The sequence below is a fragment of the Belonocnema kinseyi genome, chromosome 1 (genome assembly GCF_010883055.1).
Source record: "Belonocnema kinseyi isolate 2016_QV_RU_SX_M_011 chromosome 1, B_treatae_v1, whole genome shotgun sequence".
In the NCBI taxonomy this organism is placed as follows: Eukaryota; Metazoa; Arthropoda; class Insecta; order Hymenoptera; family Cynipidae; genus Belonocnema; species Belonocnema kinseyi.
The window spans coordinates 168,094,429-168,107,699 of record NC_046657.1 but is presented as its reverse complement, the minus strand read 5'-3'; the positions used below and the strand labels follow the sequence as shown (position 1 = coordinate 168,107,699).

Sequence of the window (13,271 nt, the reverse complement as noted above, 5' to 3'; positions counted from 1 at the left end):
AAAAATCTCTATCCCATCCACACACTACTCCTTTCCCCTGCCGAGTGAGTCACGCCTACCCCGAAAGGGAAATGGCTTAATGGTGTAATAATAATAACATATGAAAAGCATTTCTGATAAATAAAGCCATGTAATCCCAAATAAAGAAAAGGGAAAGGAAATAAATGCGACCTCCAAATCTCCTTCCTTATTTTGTTTTTAGCGTCTTACTTTACTATTATTATTCGTTTTAATCTCTGAAAGAAAAATAACATGACTTGGTTTCTGAATAAAGTGACGTTTAAAAAGGTAATTTTGTTTCTGAATTTTTATGAATATTTTAGAATATTTTGGAGATTAAGAAAGATAAAAATAACGAAAAATAAAACCTTGGAAGTTGGATACTTGTAGAAACTTGGTTGATTTTATCTTTAGGTTTGTAAAACTTGAAAAATGTGGTTTTTAAAGTATAGATTTTGCACATTAAAGACACAATTTTAATTTAAATTTGATTCATAATATTACAAGCAAGGAAAAAGGTAATCTCTAATGATAAGAAAATTAGAGATATACACAAATTAGTAATGAGTATTTAAACTTCGACGTCTACTTTTGAGAGAATCACCAATTTTTTCTTTATATTTCTATAATTTTTTACTTTACTCAGATATCCAAATTTATTTGCAATTCTGGGTGATTTTTACTGGAATCTTTAGAAGTCCGCTGGAAGAGTTAAAAAGCGGTAAAAAATAATTAAATACTAAAAATACTTCTTGCTCTTTTGTAATACATTGTATCGTTTACGAGAAAATCTGAAAAATTATATTTTCAAGAAAAAAAATTTTCTTCCCTCAAAAAAGGTTTAGGTTACATAAAACTGATATGCAGAAGCGACAACTTTTGAAAAATATTGGTAAAAAATGAAACAGGTGGTATTTTCCATAAAACCTTTTATATTTTTTTTTCTAATTTTGATAACACAAAGAAAATATTTTTTCGAAAAATCTATTTTTTATTTTTTTTCTCAATATTTTAATGTGGATTAAACAATTTTTGTATCCGGGAGAGTTTTTTTTACAGAAAATATAATTTTTTTGAATGTTTTTCATAAACGATGCAAATTACTATAAAAGATCAAGATGTATTTGTTGTGGAACTGTTTTAGATGTGCAACTTTTTATCTTAAGATATTTTTTTTATCATCTATTTTTTCCGAGACTAATGCGAAGTATACACTTTACAACAAAATTCTACTGTTCACAAAAATGATTTAGCCGACCTAAAACTCACGGAAAGTCTTATACAAAAGGAAAAAAAGGCAGAAAAGCATAATTGTTCAAACAAATCTCTCTTATCTTATAAATTTTAAATTTTTCGACGAATTGTAAAAAGGGTCAGTGCAACTCACCAGAATCCAAAAGGAAAGTTGGAGATTGTGCGAGTTAAAGTGTAGAACCTGCTTTATTTGAAATGGATTCAGTCTGAAAAAGTTAATTTTTAAAAGAACTTTTTTCTTATTGACTCGCAGAAAGTTTTAAAAAATTTTCGCTGGGTAAAGATTCTCTACAACTTGACCGAATCCAATGTTTTAAATTTAAATATGTTATTATCTATTTTTTCAATAACTTGAACCATTAAAGAATATATTTTCAAGAATTTGAAGAAAAAAAATTTTAGACAAACTTCTTCCTCAGAAAATAAAACTACGATTCATTATAGTCGTATTGTTTTAAAAGATTTTATAAGAACTTAAGAAGTTATAAGAAACAAAGTTTAGTCAAATATATAATTTTTTGAATAAATAATTCTTGCAATGGTTTTTAAATCGATATCATTGATAAAAATAGTAACAATATGTGTCTCGTGCCTGTAATATTTTAAGTAGAATTTATTGTCCACTCAACTTCCGATTCTTGACCGCCCGATCTTCGGCCAGCTTCACGCTTGACTTGTCCTAAGTGGGCACAGTACAATACTATGTCGTACGGAACAGTGTGGGGTGATTTATGGCGTTTGAAATTGCGTCTTATGACTATAATTTAATACAATCAGCGAAAATTCAATAAAAAAACACACACAATACACGGACACCTACCAGAGAAAAGCAGCATGCAGTAAAAACACAACTAAAATGAAAAAAGAACAAGAGACGAGTGACATGGAGTTGAAACCCGACAAAATAAAATAACACACAAATAAAAAATTAAAAAAAGGTGCCGACTCAGGACAACTACGAATGTTTACACACTTCATTTCATTCTACTACGCACACAAAACAAATCCGAATGAAAAAATCGACTTTATCAGGTGAAATCACACAGAACACAGAAACCAACGTACTCAATTGATTGAACTTTTCTAAAAATGTAAACTAGGGTGGTCCAAAAAACCGAAAATCGAATAGAGAGCATGCCATCCCCCCATTTTGTAAGGATGCTGGAAAAAAATTTTGGTTTTCGGAAAAATAGGATTCAGGTTTCTGGATTTAAATTTAGGCTGTGAGAGATATTGAGCATTGGTTGGGGAGTCTCTAATCAATCATTTTCATTAAATTAATTTATATTTTGATGCCCCCTATCTCCCCTTGTGGAGCCCCAAACATGCCCCAAAAAACTGAAATTGACATTTTAGCCCAAAATTGCTCTGTTTTTTCCTTTTTTGCCATACATTATTTTTGTTTGTCAAGTGGAATGGTTTTAGGTCTTTTTAAACTAATTAACAATGGTTTAAACAATTTATTTTTGTTTAAATATTTCTTTTTCGAACTCATTCATTAAAAGGTAGATTTTTTATGTTTGATTGGACAATTGGTCATTTTCAGAAATAATGATCTTTGTTTCAAGCATTTAGTATTTGTTTAGGCAATTTCTTATTATTTAATTGTAACTTTTTGTTGAAAAAAAGTACAAAACTCTATTTTTTTTTAAATTTAGATAGCTTTGCTGTTTATTATTAAATATCTACATCAGTTAGATACTAGTACCTTATTTTGCAATAAAATTCTTATTTTTTAAAATAAATTTTGTTTGTGGTAATCTGTCATTGTAAACAGCAAAATTTATGATCTAAACCAATATCGTATTGTTTGATACATTTATACTTAAATTTATAAATTAGAGTTTTATACCTCTTTTTAAGAAAAAGTTACAATTAAATAATAATTAATTGTTTAAACAAATACTAAATGCTTGAAACGAAGATCATTATTCCTAAAAATGTCCAATTGTCCAATCAACCATAAAAAATGTACGTTTCAATGTGTAAGGGCAAATCAAAATTATTTAAACAAAAATAAATTGTTCAAATAATTGCTAATTAGTTGATGAATACTTAAAAACATTCCACCTGAAAAAATGTATGGCAAAAAAGGGAAAAACAGAGTCTTTATTTGTCAATTTTGGGCAAAAATGTCAATTTCAGTTTTTTGGAGCATTTTTGGGGCTCCACAAGGAGGGGGGGGGGAATTAAAATTTAAAGTAATTTAATGGAAATGATTGATTAGAGACTCCTCAACAAATTCTTAATATCTCCCGCAAGCTAAGTTTAAATGCAGAAACCTGAATCCCATTTCTTCGAAACTCAAAATTTCCTCATATTAATCTTGTGGGATTTGCAGGGCCTTTGCGGCACGTCTTACTATTAACCGATTTGACTCAAACTTGGAGGGAATGTTTTTTCCGGCACCCTCACAAAATTAGGGGATGGCATGCCCTCTAATCCAAAAAAAATGTCAACGGGTATGATTTTGGACCACCCTAATTTACACACCTGTAGCTGCTACACAAGAATGGAAGTAAATGGAATCCCGTTTCCACGAAAAATTTATACACTGCTCATGCTTTCCAGCGAAAACTAAAGTGACAATTGCCACCGTAAATTACGCCCATGGCTACCAGCTTATCAAAAAAAATAAAAAAATGATTAAGCCAACAAGCGCGCCATCTCCGAGAAACTAGAGGGTTTCGCATAACGTACAGTGCCGACTGAGGACCACTCTCCCCTAATAATTTTTTATAATAAATGTTTGAGTATGATCTTTCTTATTTTTAAATTATTATCTTTATTTTTATAGATTAATCCTAAATTTTCTTGTTTTTTAAAACTTTATTTTCAGAAACGTTTTTTGCAAAAGGGGGGTTTTCAGTATTTTAACCGCTACTGGTGTTAGAGGCTGATGGCAAGTAAGTAGGTAAGGTTGTATGCAAGAAGAACTTGCATATATCTACTTGTTAGATATCAGTGAAAGGTGCGTTAAATCGAGGTCACTTTCGGTCCACAATGAACTGATCGTGATCTTGAAATCGAGTTGCGTTATTCTAAATATATCTAGAGTTGTCCGATTTATATTTTCGTTTTCGGTCAAACGAAATGAAGAAACTCTTATCTCTCCCTAGGAATTGCATCTTGAATAATTTCTATTTATAAATGCCACGCACTGAAGACGACTTTCTCTCTTTATTCAGACTTATATTAAATTATTTCAGTCCCTTCTTTACCTTGTAGCTGATTACAATATGATTATTTTTTTTTCTTAAATTTAGAATGTTTGCTTTAAATCATTTTAAGACTTGCAATTTATGCAATCTAATCACTAATATTTAATTCCTATTTAAATATCCAATACATTAATAAAATATTTAGATCGACTGTTTTAAACATAACATTATTTAAGTCAGCTAGGGAACATATACACGCGCTATGCGCGCAATTATTATTTTTTTATTCCATGCAATTTTTACATTTAAATATAATGTTAATATTACAATAAAATTTCTAGTATTTTATAATATCCATTTTCTAAAATAATAAGAGAAATAGGCGAGGACGAAATTTTTAATAATTACTCAAAATTGATATCTTAACTTAAAAATAATTATATAACATTTTTTTGCAATAATTAATCAATAAAACCGTTGCGTTTTTGTGTAAACATAATAATTTTATATGAAAAACGCTCAAATGACGTATTATTTTCATTATAATCATATTATTTTCGAAAAAATCTACCTTTTTTTTTCTTGATTGAAATATTTATTTATTGAGTTAAAATGTAATTCCCAACAATTCATAATATTACCCAATTTAAAAATGATCGAATTATAAAATATCCGAATTTAAATCTATGTTTAATAAATATTATTTATATATTGAAGATACAATAATTAAATAACTTTATCAAATCAATCTTTAAATGTTTGAAGTTTTAAAAAAACTATCGTTTTCATTTAAAAATCAATAATTGTATACAAATTCTATGAAAAATAAATTTAAAAACACGTTCGCTGTGAACCAAAAAAACTTTGCAGGTTTCCATTCAGCATTGATTTACCTCAAATCTTAACAAAAATTTCTTTTAATTAATAATTAGATTGTTTAAGAAAGCTTTTTGTTATTTTTTTACGAATACCATGCAGGATTTCGAAGACAAAATTTCAGCCAGGAATATATATATTTTCAATACTTGTTATTTTCAATTCCAACAATAATTTAAAAAATTGTAAACATTATTTCTTTCCTTGATATAGATATTTCATTATTTTATTTAAAATAATAATATTAATAATTAATTAGTTTTTCATATTGTTTAAATTCGGAAATTTTATAGTTCGGATATTTTATAATTCGGCAATTTTCTGTCGGGAATTTTGACATTCAATTATAATATAAACTGACGGGAATTTTATTATTCGGAAATTTTCCAATTCTGGATCTTTATATTTCGGCAATTTTACTATTCGAGAATTTTAAGTGCCGGGAATATTATTTTGAAGAGTTTTTCAGCCATGGCAATATTATGTAAATATTAAATTTTCAAACATTTGTTTTCAATACAAAATTTGATGTTTCTTGAGTTTTTAATAGTTTAAAATGGAATATTTAATTTTCATCATTTTTTAACCGTTTAATGTTCTAGGTTTAAATTGCAAACTGTTCGAAATTTAAGAAAACTTAATGTTAAATTCGAAACAGTTAAAAATTAAATTTACGATATTCTTCCAGTTTCAATTTAAAAATTTTTAATGATTGAAATTCAGTTTTTTCTAAAAAAAAACATCAATCCAAAATATTGTTTCAGGTTTTAAATTTGATTATTTCAAACAAAAATTATCAGGTTCAATCTTAACGATTTTTTTTTAAATATTGATTTCAGGTTAAATACAACATAATAACAAATATACCCTGAAATTGTGGAAAAGTTGTAAATCTTTTTTAAAATCAAATTTTTTAATTTAAAAATAACATTTCAGAAGAAAAATACTAATAATAGATTTTATGCTTTCACGATGATTTATTTTGATAAAAAGAGATCTTTCGGGTTTCACTCGTGTAAAATGCTAACGTGATTTAAAATCATTGAAAAAATATGAATCTTTATTATTGAAATCTAAGGATTTTTTTTAACTGGAAATTTTTATAGATAAAACACTAACATGATCCTAAATTGTTCAAGCTCGTAAATTTCATTATTTTAAACAAAAATCATTGGTTATAATTCTAATCATTTTACTTTAAAAATACCGATGGTAGGTTAAACACATCAGCATAACCTAAATTGGTTCACAATTTTCCAAAAATGCTTTGAAATTAAATAATTTTGTGTTAAAAATATACTCACCATTTAGAAAAAGCGAAAAGAACATAAATTGGTTTAGAATACTGAATTTTCTTAGAAATATAAGAATGTTTGTTTAAAATAACAAATTTAATGTGAGAAACGTTAATATAACCTAAAATGGTTGAAAATTAAGAATCTTAATGATTTTTGTTTCAAAATGTTAATTTCCTGTGAAAAAATTAACACTATCTAAGATTTTCAGAAATTTAGTCCTCGAAATTGTATGATTTCAGATTAAAAAAAAAATTTATTAGATAATTTAAAAATTATGCTTAATTGTGCAAGGCTATTAAAAAGCAGAGATGCTTCTTAATTCGCATAAGGTTTTCTATTATTTATCTTGTTCAAAGGGATTATTTCTAAATTTATATTTCAAAATTTCAAATTTAAGGCATGAAACAACTTCAAGTAATAAAAAGACGATCAGATTTTCAAAAACAATGATTGCGAGATTTTAGAGAATTAAAAAAATGTATTTTCAATATTTTGGAATTCCAATTGTGTGATTTTGGGAGAATTGTTATTTAAAATTGTTTTGACTTACCTTGTGTACAAATAAAACTCAATTTGTGAATGAGGGCACTTGTACGGTGGTTTTGCGCAAGAAGTACTGTTGAAAAGGTCCTTTACGGTTTTGTTTTGTGCTGTCACATCACCTGCTAACATAAAAAAATAATATTGCAAAAAATTGGTTAAAAAAGCGGAAAGAAGACTGTCCTACTTATTTTTTGCAATTCAATCTGCGTAAATGGCTGATTGACCACATAAGCATTCACTTATGTTTCCACTTTTATCGAATGGTTACTTATCATTGGCGCTTGAGTGCAACGATATCATTACTTAACAATTGTGAAGGTAACTGGAGCGTTACGAAGACCGAGAAAAAGGAGGTAAAGGTCAGTTGCTTCTTTCATCCCATTTTTTGTCAAAATATAAATCTAATATAGGTTGTTTAATTCGAATTAATCAAGAATACATCATTCATAAATATTAATAATGATTGTTATATATAATTTAAGGCTTACTATTTGCGCAACTTTTAGATTAATGAATTGGTAATTCAACGTTTTTTAATTAACATACTTAAAAATTGTATACTAAAAATTCGAAGTATTACTAATGAAATATTTTATGAATAATTTGTGTAATTTGAGAAATCGAATGAGCAATATTTGAAATTTAATCTAAATTTAAATTTTGTTTTGGATCCACACTTTCACAGTGAAAGAAATGGAATTTTATCGTAAATCGAAAGTGATTTTAGTATTTAACACTCCAATGTTAAAATTAAGTAACATGATAATTTCAAATTTGACACCTTTCTAACTCAAAGTGATTCAAGATTAAATAATTTTCTATTTGAAAAGTCCTTCGAATTGTATAATAGCCAAAAATTGTACAAGGCAAACTATTTTTTTTACGACAATCAAAGTTTTAAAATTTTAAAATAAAGGCTTTAAGTACAGCTTCAGAATGGAAACATTTAAAAGTGATAAAAAATAGGATGTAAAAGCGAAATCAGTTTACGTCATTATTTTATTAAATTATCCAGATTTTATTAAACTTTAATAACGGCATTTTTTTCTTGCTATATCTTATAATATTGAATAACTAAACAATTACAATTTTTATATGGAAAAGTTGGTCTCATTTCACCCTTTCATTTTTTTACACTGCCACCCTGTATTTATAGTCACAAATATCAAATTGTAACGAAGTTCTAAAAAAAATGGGGTCGATTGGTAACTTTTTCAGGAAATCTATTACCTTTAACGAGTTAGTTTTCCCGACTGACATTTAAGTATCTAGTATGCTTTTATCTTTATTCTTTATTTTTGAGGTGATGGTTTCGAAATCGAGGACACGTGTGACTAAAAAACATGCCTAAAGGTTGATTATATTGCTATTGAATTATGCAGTTTTTAATATTTTAGAGAATTTTAAATTAAACATGATATTACAGATGGAGTTATACAAATAGGTTAATTGAAAATAATATATTCTTGTTAGTCATAAGAAATAAATGTTTTTTTATTCAATATACAAATCCTCGGAAAGATAGATTAAAATTTAAAAAAAGTATTATTGCGATAATATTTCTAAAAACAATATTGAATCGCATAGTTTGATTTTACGATTTTATTTGTAAGTAATTTAACAATAGATTTTGGAAAAAATGTATAATATAGATCTATTAAATTTGATAATCGTTTTTAAAGATTTTCTTCAAAGTGTTTATATGTTTTTACATTTATTTAAATGGAACACAACTTTTTTTAATATTTAATTTTTTTAATTTTCACCACACAGGATTAAGAGATTACATAAAGATTACAAAGATTACAGGGATTAAGAATATTAAATAATATACAAAAGATTACACGTGATTATAAATTATTACAGAGGTTACAATTAGATTACATAATGATTACATAAGATTTCAAAATATTGCCAGGATTGCAAAAAATTGCAGTTATAACATCAAGAATGCACAATAATGACAAATATTACACCAAAATACATAAGACTCAAACATAATAATATCCAACTTTAAGTTATATTTTTAAAATATTTTTAACATTTATTTTATATTAAATTGAGTAAATTTATCTACTTAAAAGTTTAAACTTTGCATTTTTTCTATTTTAATAGCTTCAATTTTATGCTTTACTGTTGATACTTCAATTTGGAAATTTTCACACTCTGCCAACCGGAATTTAAAAATGTTACTTGTTAAAGTAGTTGCTTTGAAATTTTTTGCGTTTCTAATTGAAAATTGTACTTTTTTTAATGACTGATTTTGAACTTTACTTTATATTCTTCGGAATTTATTTACACCCCTGGATTCTATAAATAAAAAATATTTTTTATATTTTATAAGTGCATAAATAATGAAGCTGCAGTTTCGAAACTTGGTTAGTAAAATCCCCGCCTTTCGCTTTCTCGAAGAATGACGTCTTTTCAACGCGGATAGTCACACATATCGCCTACTTTCGTAATTTAGACTTCTAAGGAGAAGCGTGTGAGAAAGGCCTACTCTCTACATTAAAAAGCAACTTAACTCGACACGAGATAGTGGCCAAGTGCTGAAGTCGAACTCGTACGTTCGACGCATCGAAAGTGACCGCGAGAATGAGAAACAAATGTTAATTTCCGTTACCTGCTAAAAAGTTTCCTGAAGAAAGTATTCAGTGTATTGAAAGTGAAAAAAATTCATTAAAACAGTTATTTTTTCAGTGAAGAGTTTCATCAATAAGTATGAAAGTGTTATTTGTCCATTCATCGCACATAAAAAATTATTATATTTTTAACAGTGTTACAAAATTGTATTGGCCCTTCTCGAAAAACGGAAACTTCCCCTAAAAATCGTGAAGAATAATTCTGACACAGAGTGATTTCTTAGTTTTGGGAATTTGAATTTTCCTTCGTCGCTAAATTTGAGATATGCTTTGAACTCGAATATTTTAATAAAGATTGAAGACTGCAAGACCCACAAAAAATTAGTCTAAGTTATTAATTAAATCTCTCCCTGGAATAAATGCAAACTATGTAAACAATCTAAACTCATGTACAATATGTAGAAGCAATTATTCTTATTAGTTTTACAAAACCTCAAGAACCGTTTACAATGAATTAAAACTTGAACTTCAAGCCGCTGGGGGTTAAATTAATTTAAGTAATGATTTCACAGTTTTCATAATTTAAATTTCCCGCCGGTTCTAAATTTGAATTTCACTTTAAACTTAAGGAGAACATTGTAATAGAGATGAAAGATTTTAACCCCTGAAAGACAATGAGACTAAATAGTCACTTAAACCATCCGCTGGGATCGAAATCAAAATGCAATTAAAACTTAGCGCGCGCGGGAAATTCAAACATGGAAAAGCAAAACTCGCGTGAATGAGGCAGAAGCAATTGTTTACTTACGGTACTGAAGGAAGAAGATGACAAGCACGAGAAGAAAATATTCGACGACACTGACCGCCATCTCCCGCGCTCACCTGGTTTATGATATAACATCGGACGCGATGCCGGCTGAAAAATCAGTAAAAGTGATTCTGGCTTCGTGTCTGATTGCAAAATGTAAAGTCATCGGGATCCGAGGGGATTTAGAAAGTATCGCGCTTCTCATTAGAGTCTATAATGATTGTAGCAAAGCTTAGTATCAGGAGGGTATAAAGTCCGTGACCGTTGGCTGAATGGCTATATTTATGGCACGCGTGTACGCCATCGCCAATCTCTGCGCATGGTGCAAATGACAACAAATGACGACAGGTGCATGCGCGACAGACTGGCGAGCGTGCATGCGATGCATTATGATGGAGAGGAGTGGAAAGAGGGAGAGAAGTTAAAAGAGGGAGCGACTCAGGAGAGGGGGTTGTAAAAGATAGAAACTTCAATCGTAATTCAGTTCTTCCGGAAGAAGGGCATTGTGCGTATTATGGATATTATCTCCGAATGCGAAACGAAAACGCGATTTTGTAATTGACATTCCAATTCTAATGGCCTTCATTAACTACTGCGAATGAATATTACATTGCGTGCATGCGAGTGAAGTATTGGGTAGATAAATATATGGAAAAATAAAAAATAGCATGTATAAGGGGAGAATAGAGGATGATTTTCTGTATTTGTTTTGGATTTGTTTAAGCAATTTATCACGAGAATAATAATTCAGGGAGACCCTCTGTATGCCTTACTTTTAAACAATTACTACAGGTGAATAAGCATTAAAATATATTTTAATTGCTAATTCACAGAATTTTCAAGGAGTTCAATTATTTTAAGGGATGTTCGAAACTTTTCAACGTTTAAAGACATTTAAAGGATTCTAAAGATTTCATGGCCGTACAAGAAATAGCACAAGAATTAATTAGGGAAATTAATACAATTTTAAAGATTTTAAGGAATTTTCAGAGAATAAACTCCAAATTATAGAATAGCAAAGATTTTCCTAAACTTAATAAGGATCTTAAAAGATTTAGTTTAGTTAAAAAGGTTGAAAGGTGATTTGAATGATTTAAAGGGACTTCAGAGAATTTTCAAGATTTTAAATGATTTTAATGGGATGATTTCGGAAGATTAGAAATGATTTTATAGGATTGATAAGATCTTAGGACATTAAAAAAGATTAGAAGGGATTTCGGATGATTCTCAAGATTTAAAAATATTTCAAAGGCTTTTTAAGCGATTTTATAAGATTTTCAAATAGTTTCAATATATTTCAATGATTTCAGGGCATTTGAAAAAATACATTTGAAAATTCCTGCAGGAATTTTCAAGCGTTTCAAAAAATGACAAGTTATTTCGAAGGGATTTAAAATATTTTAGGGTATTTACAAGGATTTGGAGGAATTTTCAAAAGATTAAACTTTGAAAGAATTCCCAGATATTTTAATGATCTTGAGCAATTAAAAAAACTGTATAATTTTTTAACTAATTTCCTACAATTTTAAAACTTTTTCAAGGAGTTTATTGAACGTGAGGTATAACAAACACATCTTCTTCCGGGAAGTTTGGGTTTGACAGTACATTAAGATTTTTGGTGTGTGGGTTCCTTAAGGAAGCAAAACTCAGTCAATGCACCAACTGTAAAAAATACTTCTTCAGGAAAGTTTGGTTTTAAATACTTTAGGGTTCCTGGAGAGGGTTTTTCCAGGACACAAACTCCACTCAATGTGCCAGGTGCAAAAAATACATCTTCGTCTGGAAGTCTGGTTTCTGAAAGTACTTTAGGGTTCCTGGAGTTGGTTCCTTGAGGAATCGAAATTTAGTTAATGCACCAGGTTTGAAAAAACACATCTTTTCAGAGGAGTCTAGTTTTTAAAATACTTTAGGGTTTCTTGGAGTGGGCTTCTTGAGAATACAAAACCCAGTTAATGCGCCAGGTGTAAAAAAACACATCTTCTTGGGGGATAAGATAATCGAGCAGGGGAAGAAAGTACCTGATATCTTTACATCTAATCTTGGCTGGTCAGATAATGATAAAAGTATCGTTTTTATTCGTGAGACTTTGACGTCCTTTAATAGAAGGATCGACGCTTTCGCATTGAATTTAAGGACACAAAAGAATATTAAATATCTTTGGCTTTTAGAAGGAAAGATCTTTTGCGAAAAGGATGATGGCACGCCCAGGATTCAACTTTCGCTCCTGCAACACGTAGAACGATTCCAATAGCAATTAGGCGATCTATGGAATAATTACACACACAGTATTGTGATATTATTATTGTTTGGCTATTTGATGTCCGTTGGTAAATATACCTTTAATATTTTTAAGTTTTTTTATTCCGTATGCATATGTATCTTCAGATAGCAAACTTGATCTCTTTTTTAAACTATTTAATAGATTTAAATGTTGATTTTGTTTTTTTTTTAGAATAATTGTTATTATGTTCAACTGTGTACCTCGTCTAGAAAGCTATGACACTGTTTTTGACATTGTTAAGGCTCCCTTCAAAACCTTCTTCACTGGTGATTTTCTTATTTTTGAATTATTTTTCTATAAAATCTTTCTCCTAACATATAATAGCTGTTTCTGAGTCCTGGTTGACTCTAAACATACCCTCTAGCCTTGCTGCATTTGACAAATGAATGATCGGCTACCATAAGGGGTTTAACCTACCAAATATTCACAATTAATTTTCTTTGGCTTTTTGTATTTTCCAATTTGTCC

At 28.8% G+C, this 13,271-nt stretch overlaps 1 protein-coding gene across 1 annotated transcript in view; it reads right to left on the bottom strand.

Moving 5' to 3' along the window:
• The window catches only part of LOC117168835 (lipase member H), a 27,971-nt gene extending 17,085 nt beyond the window's left edge, over positions 1 to 10,886 (bottom strand). Inside the window, exons 1-2 of the mRNA XM_033354689.1 lie at positions 10,523 to 10,886; positions 7,140 to 7,251 (exon numbers count right to left, since the gene is read on the bottom strand). Of these exons, the coding sequence (XP_033210580.1) occupies positions 7,140 to 7,251; positions 10,523 to 10,583 (173 nt within the window). The 5' untranslated portion in view covers positions 10,584 to 10,886. The remainder of the gene's footprint in view (positions 1 to 7,139; positions 7,252 to 10,522) is intronic.
• Between the last annotated feature and the right edge of the window lie 2,385 nt (positions 10,887 to 13,271).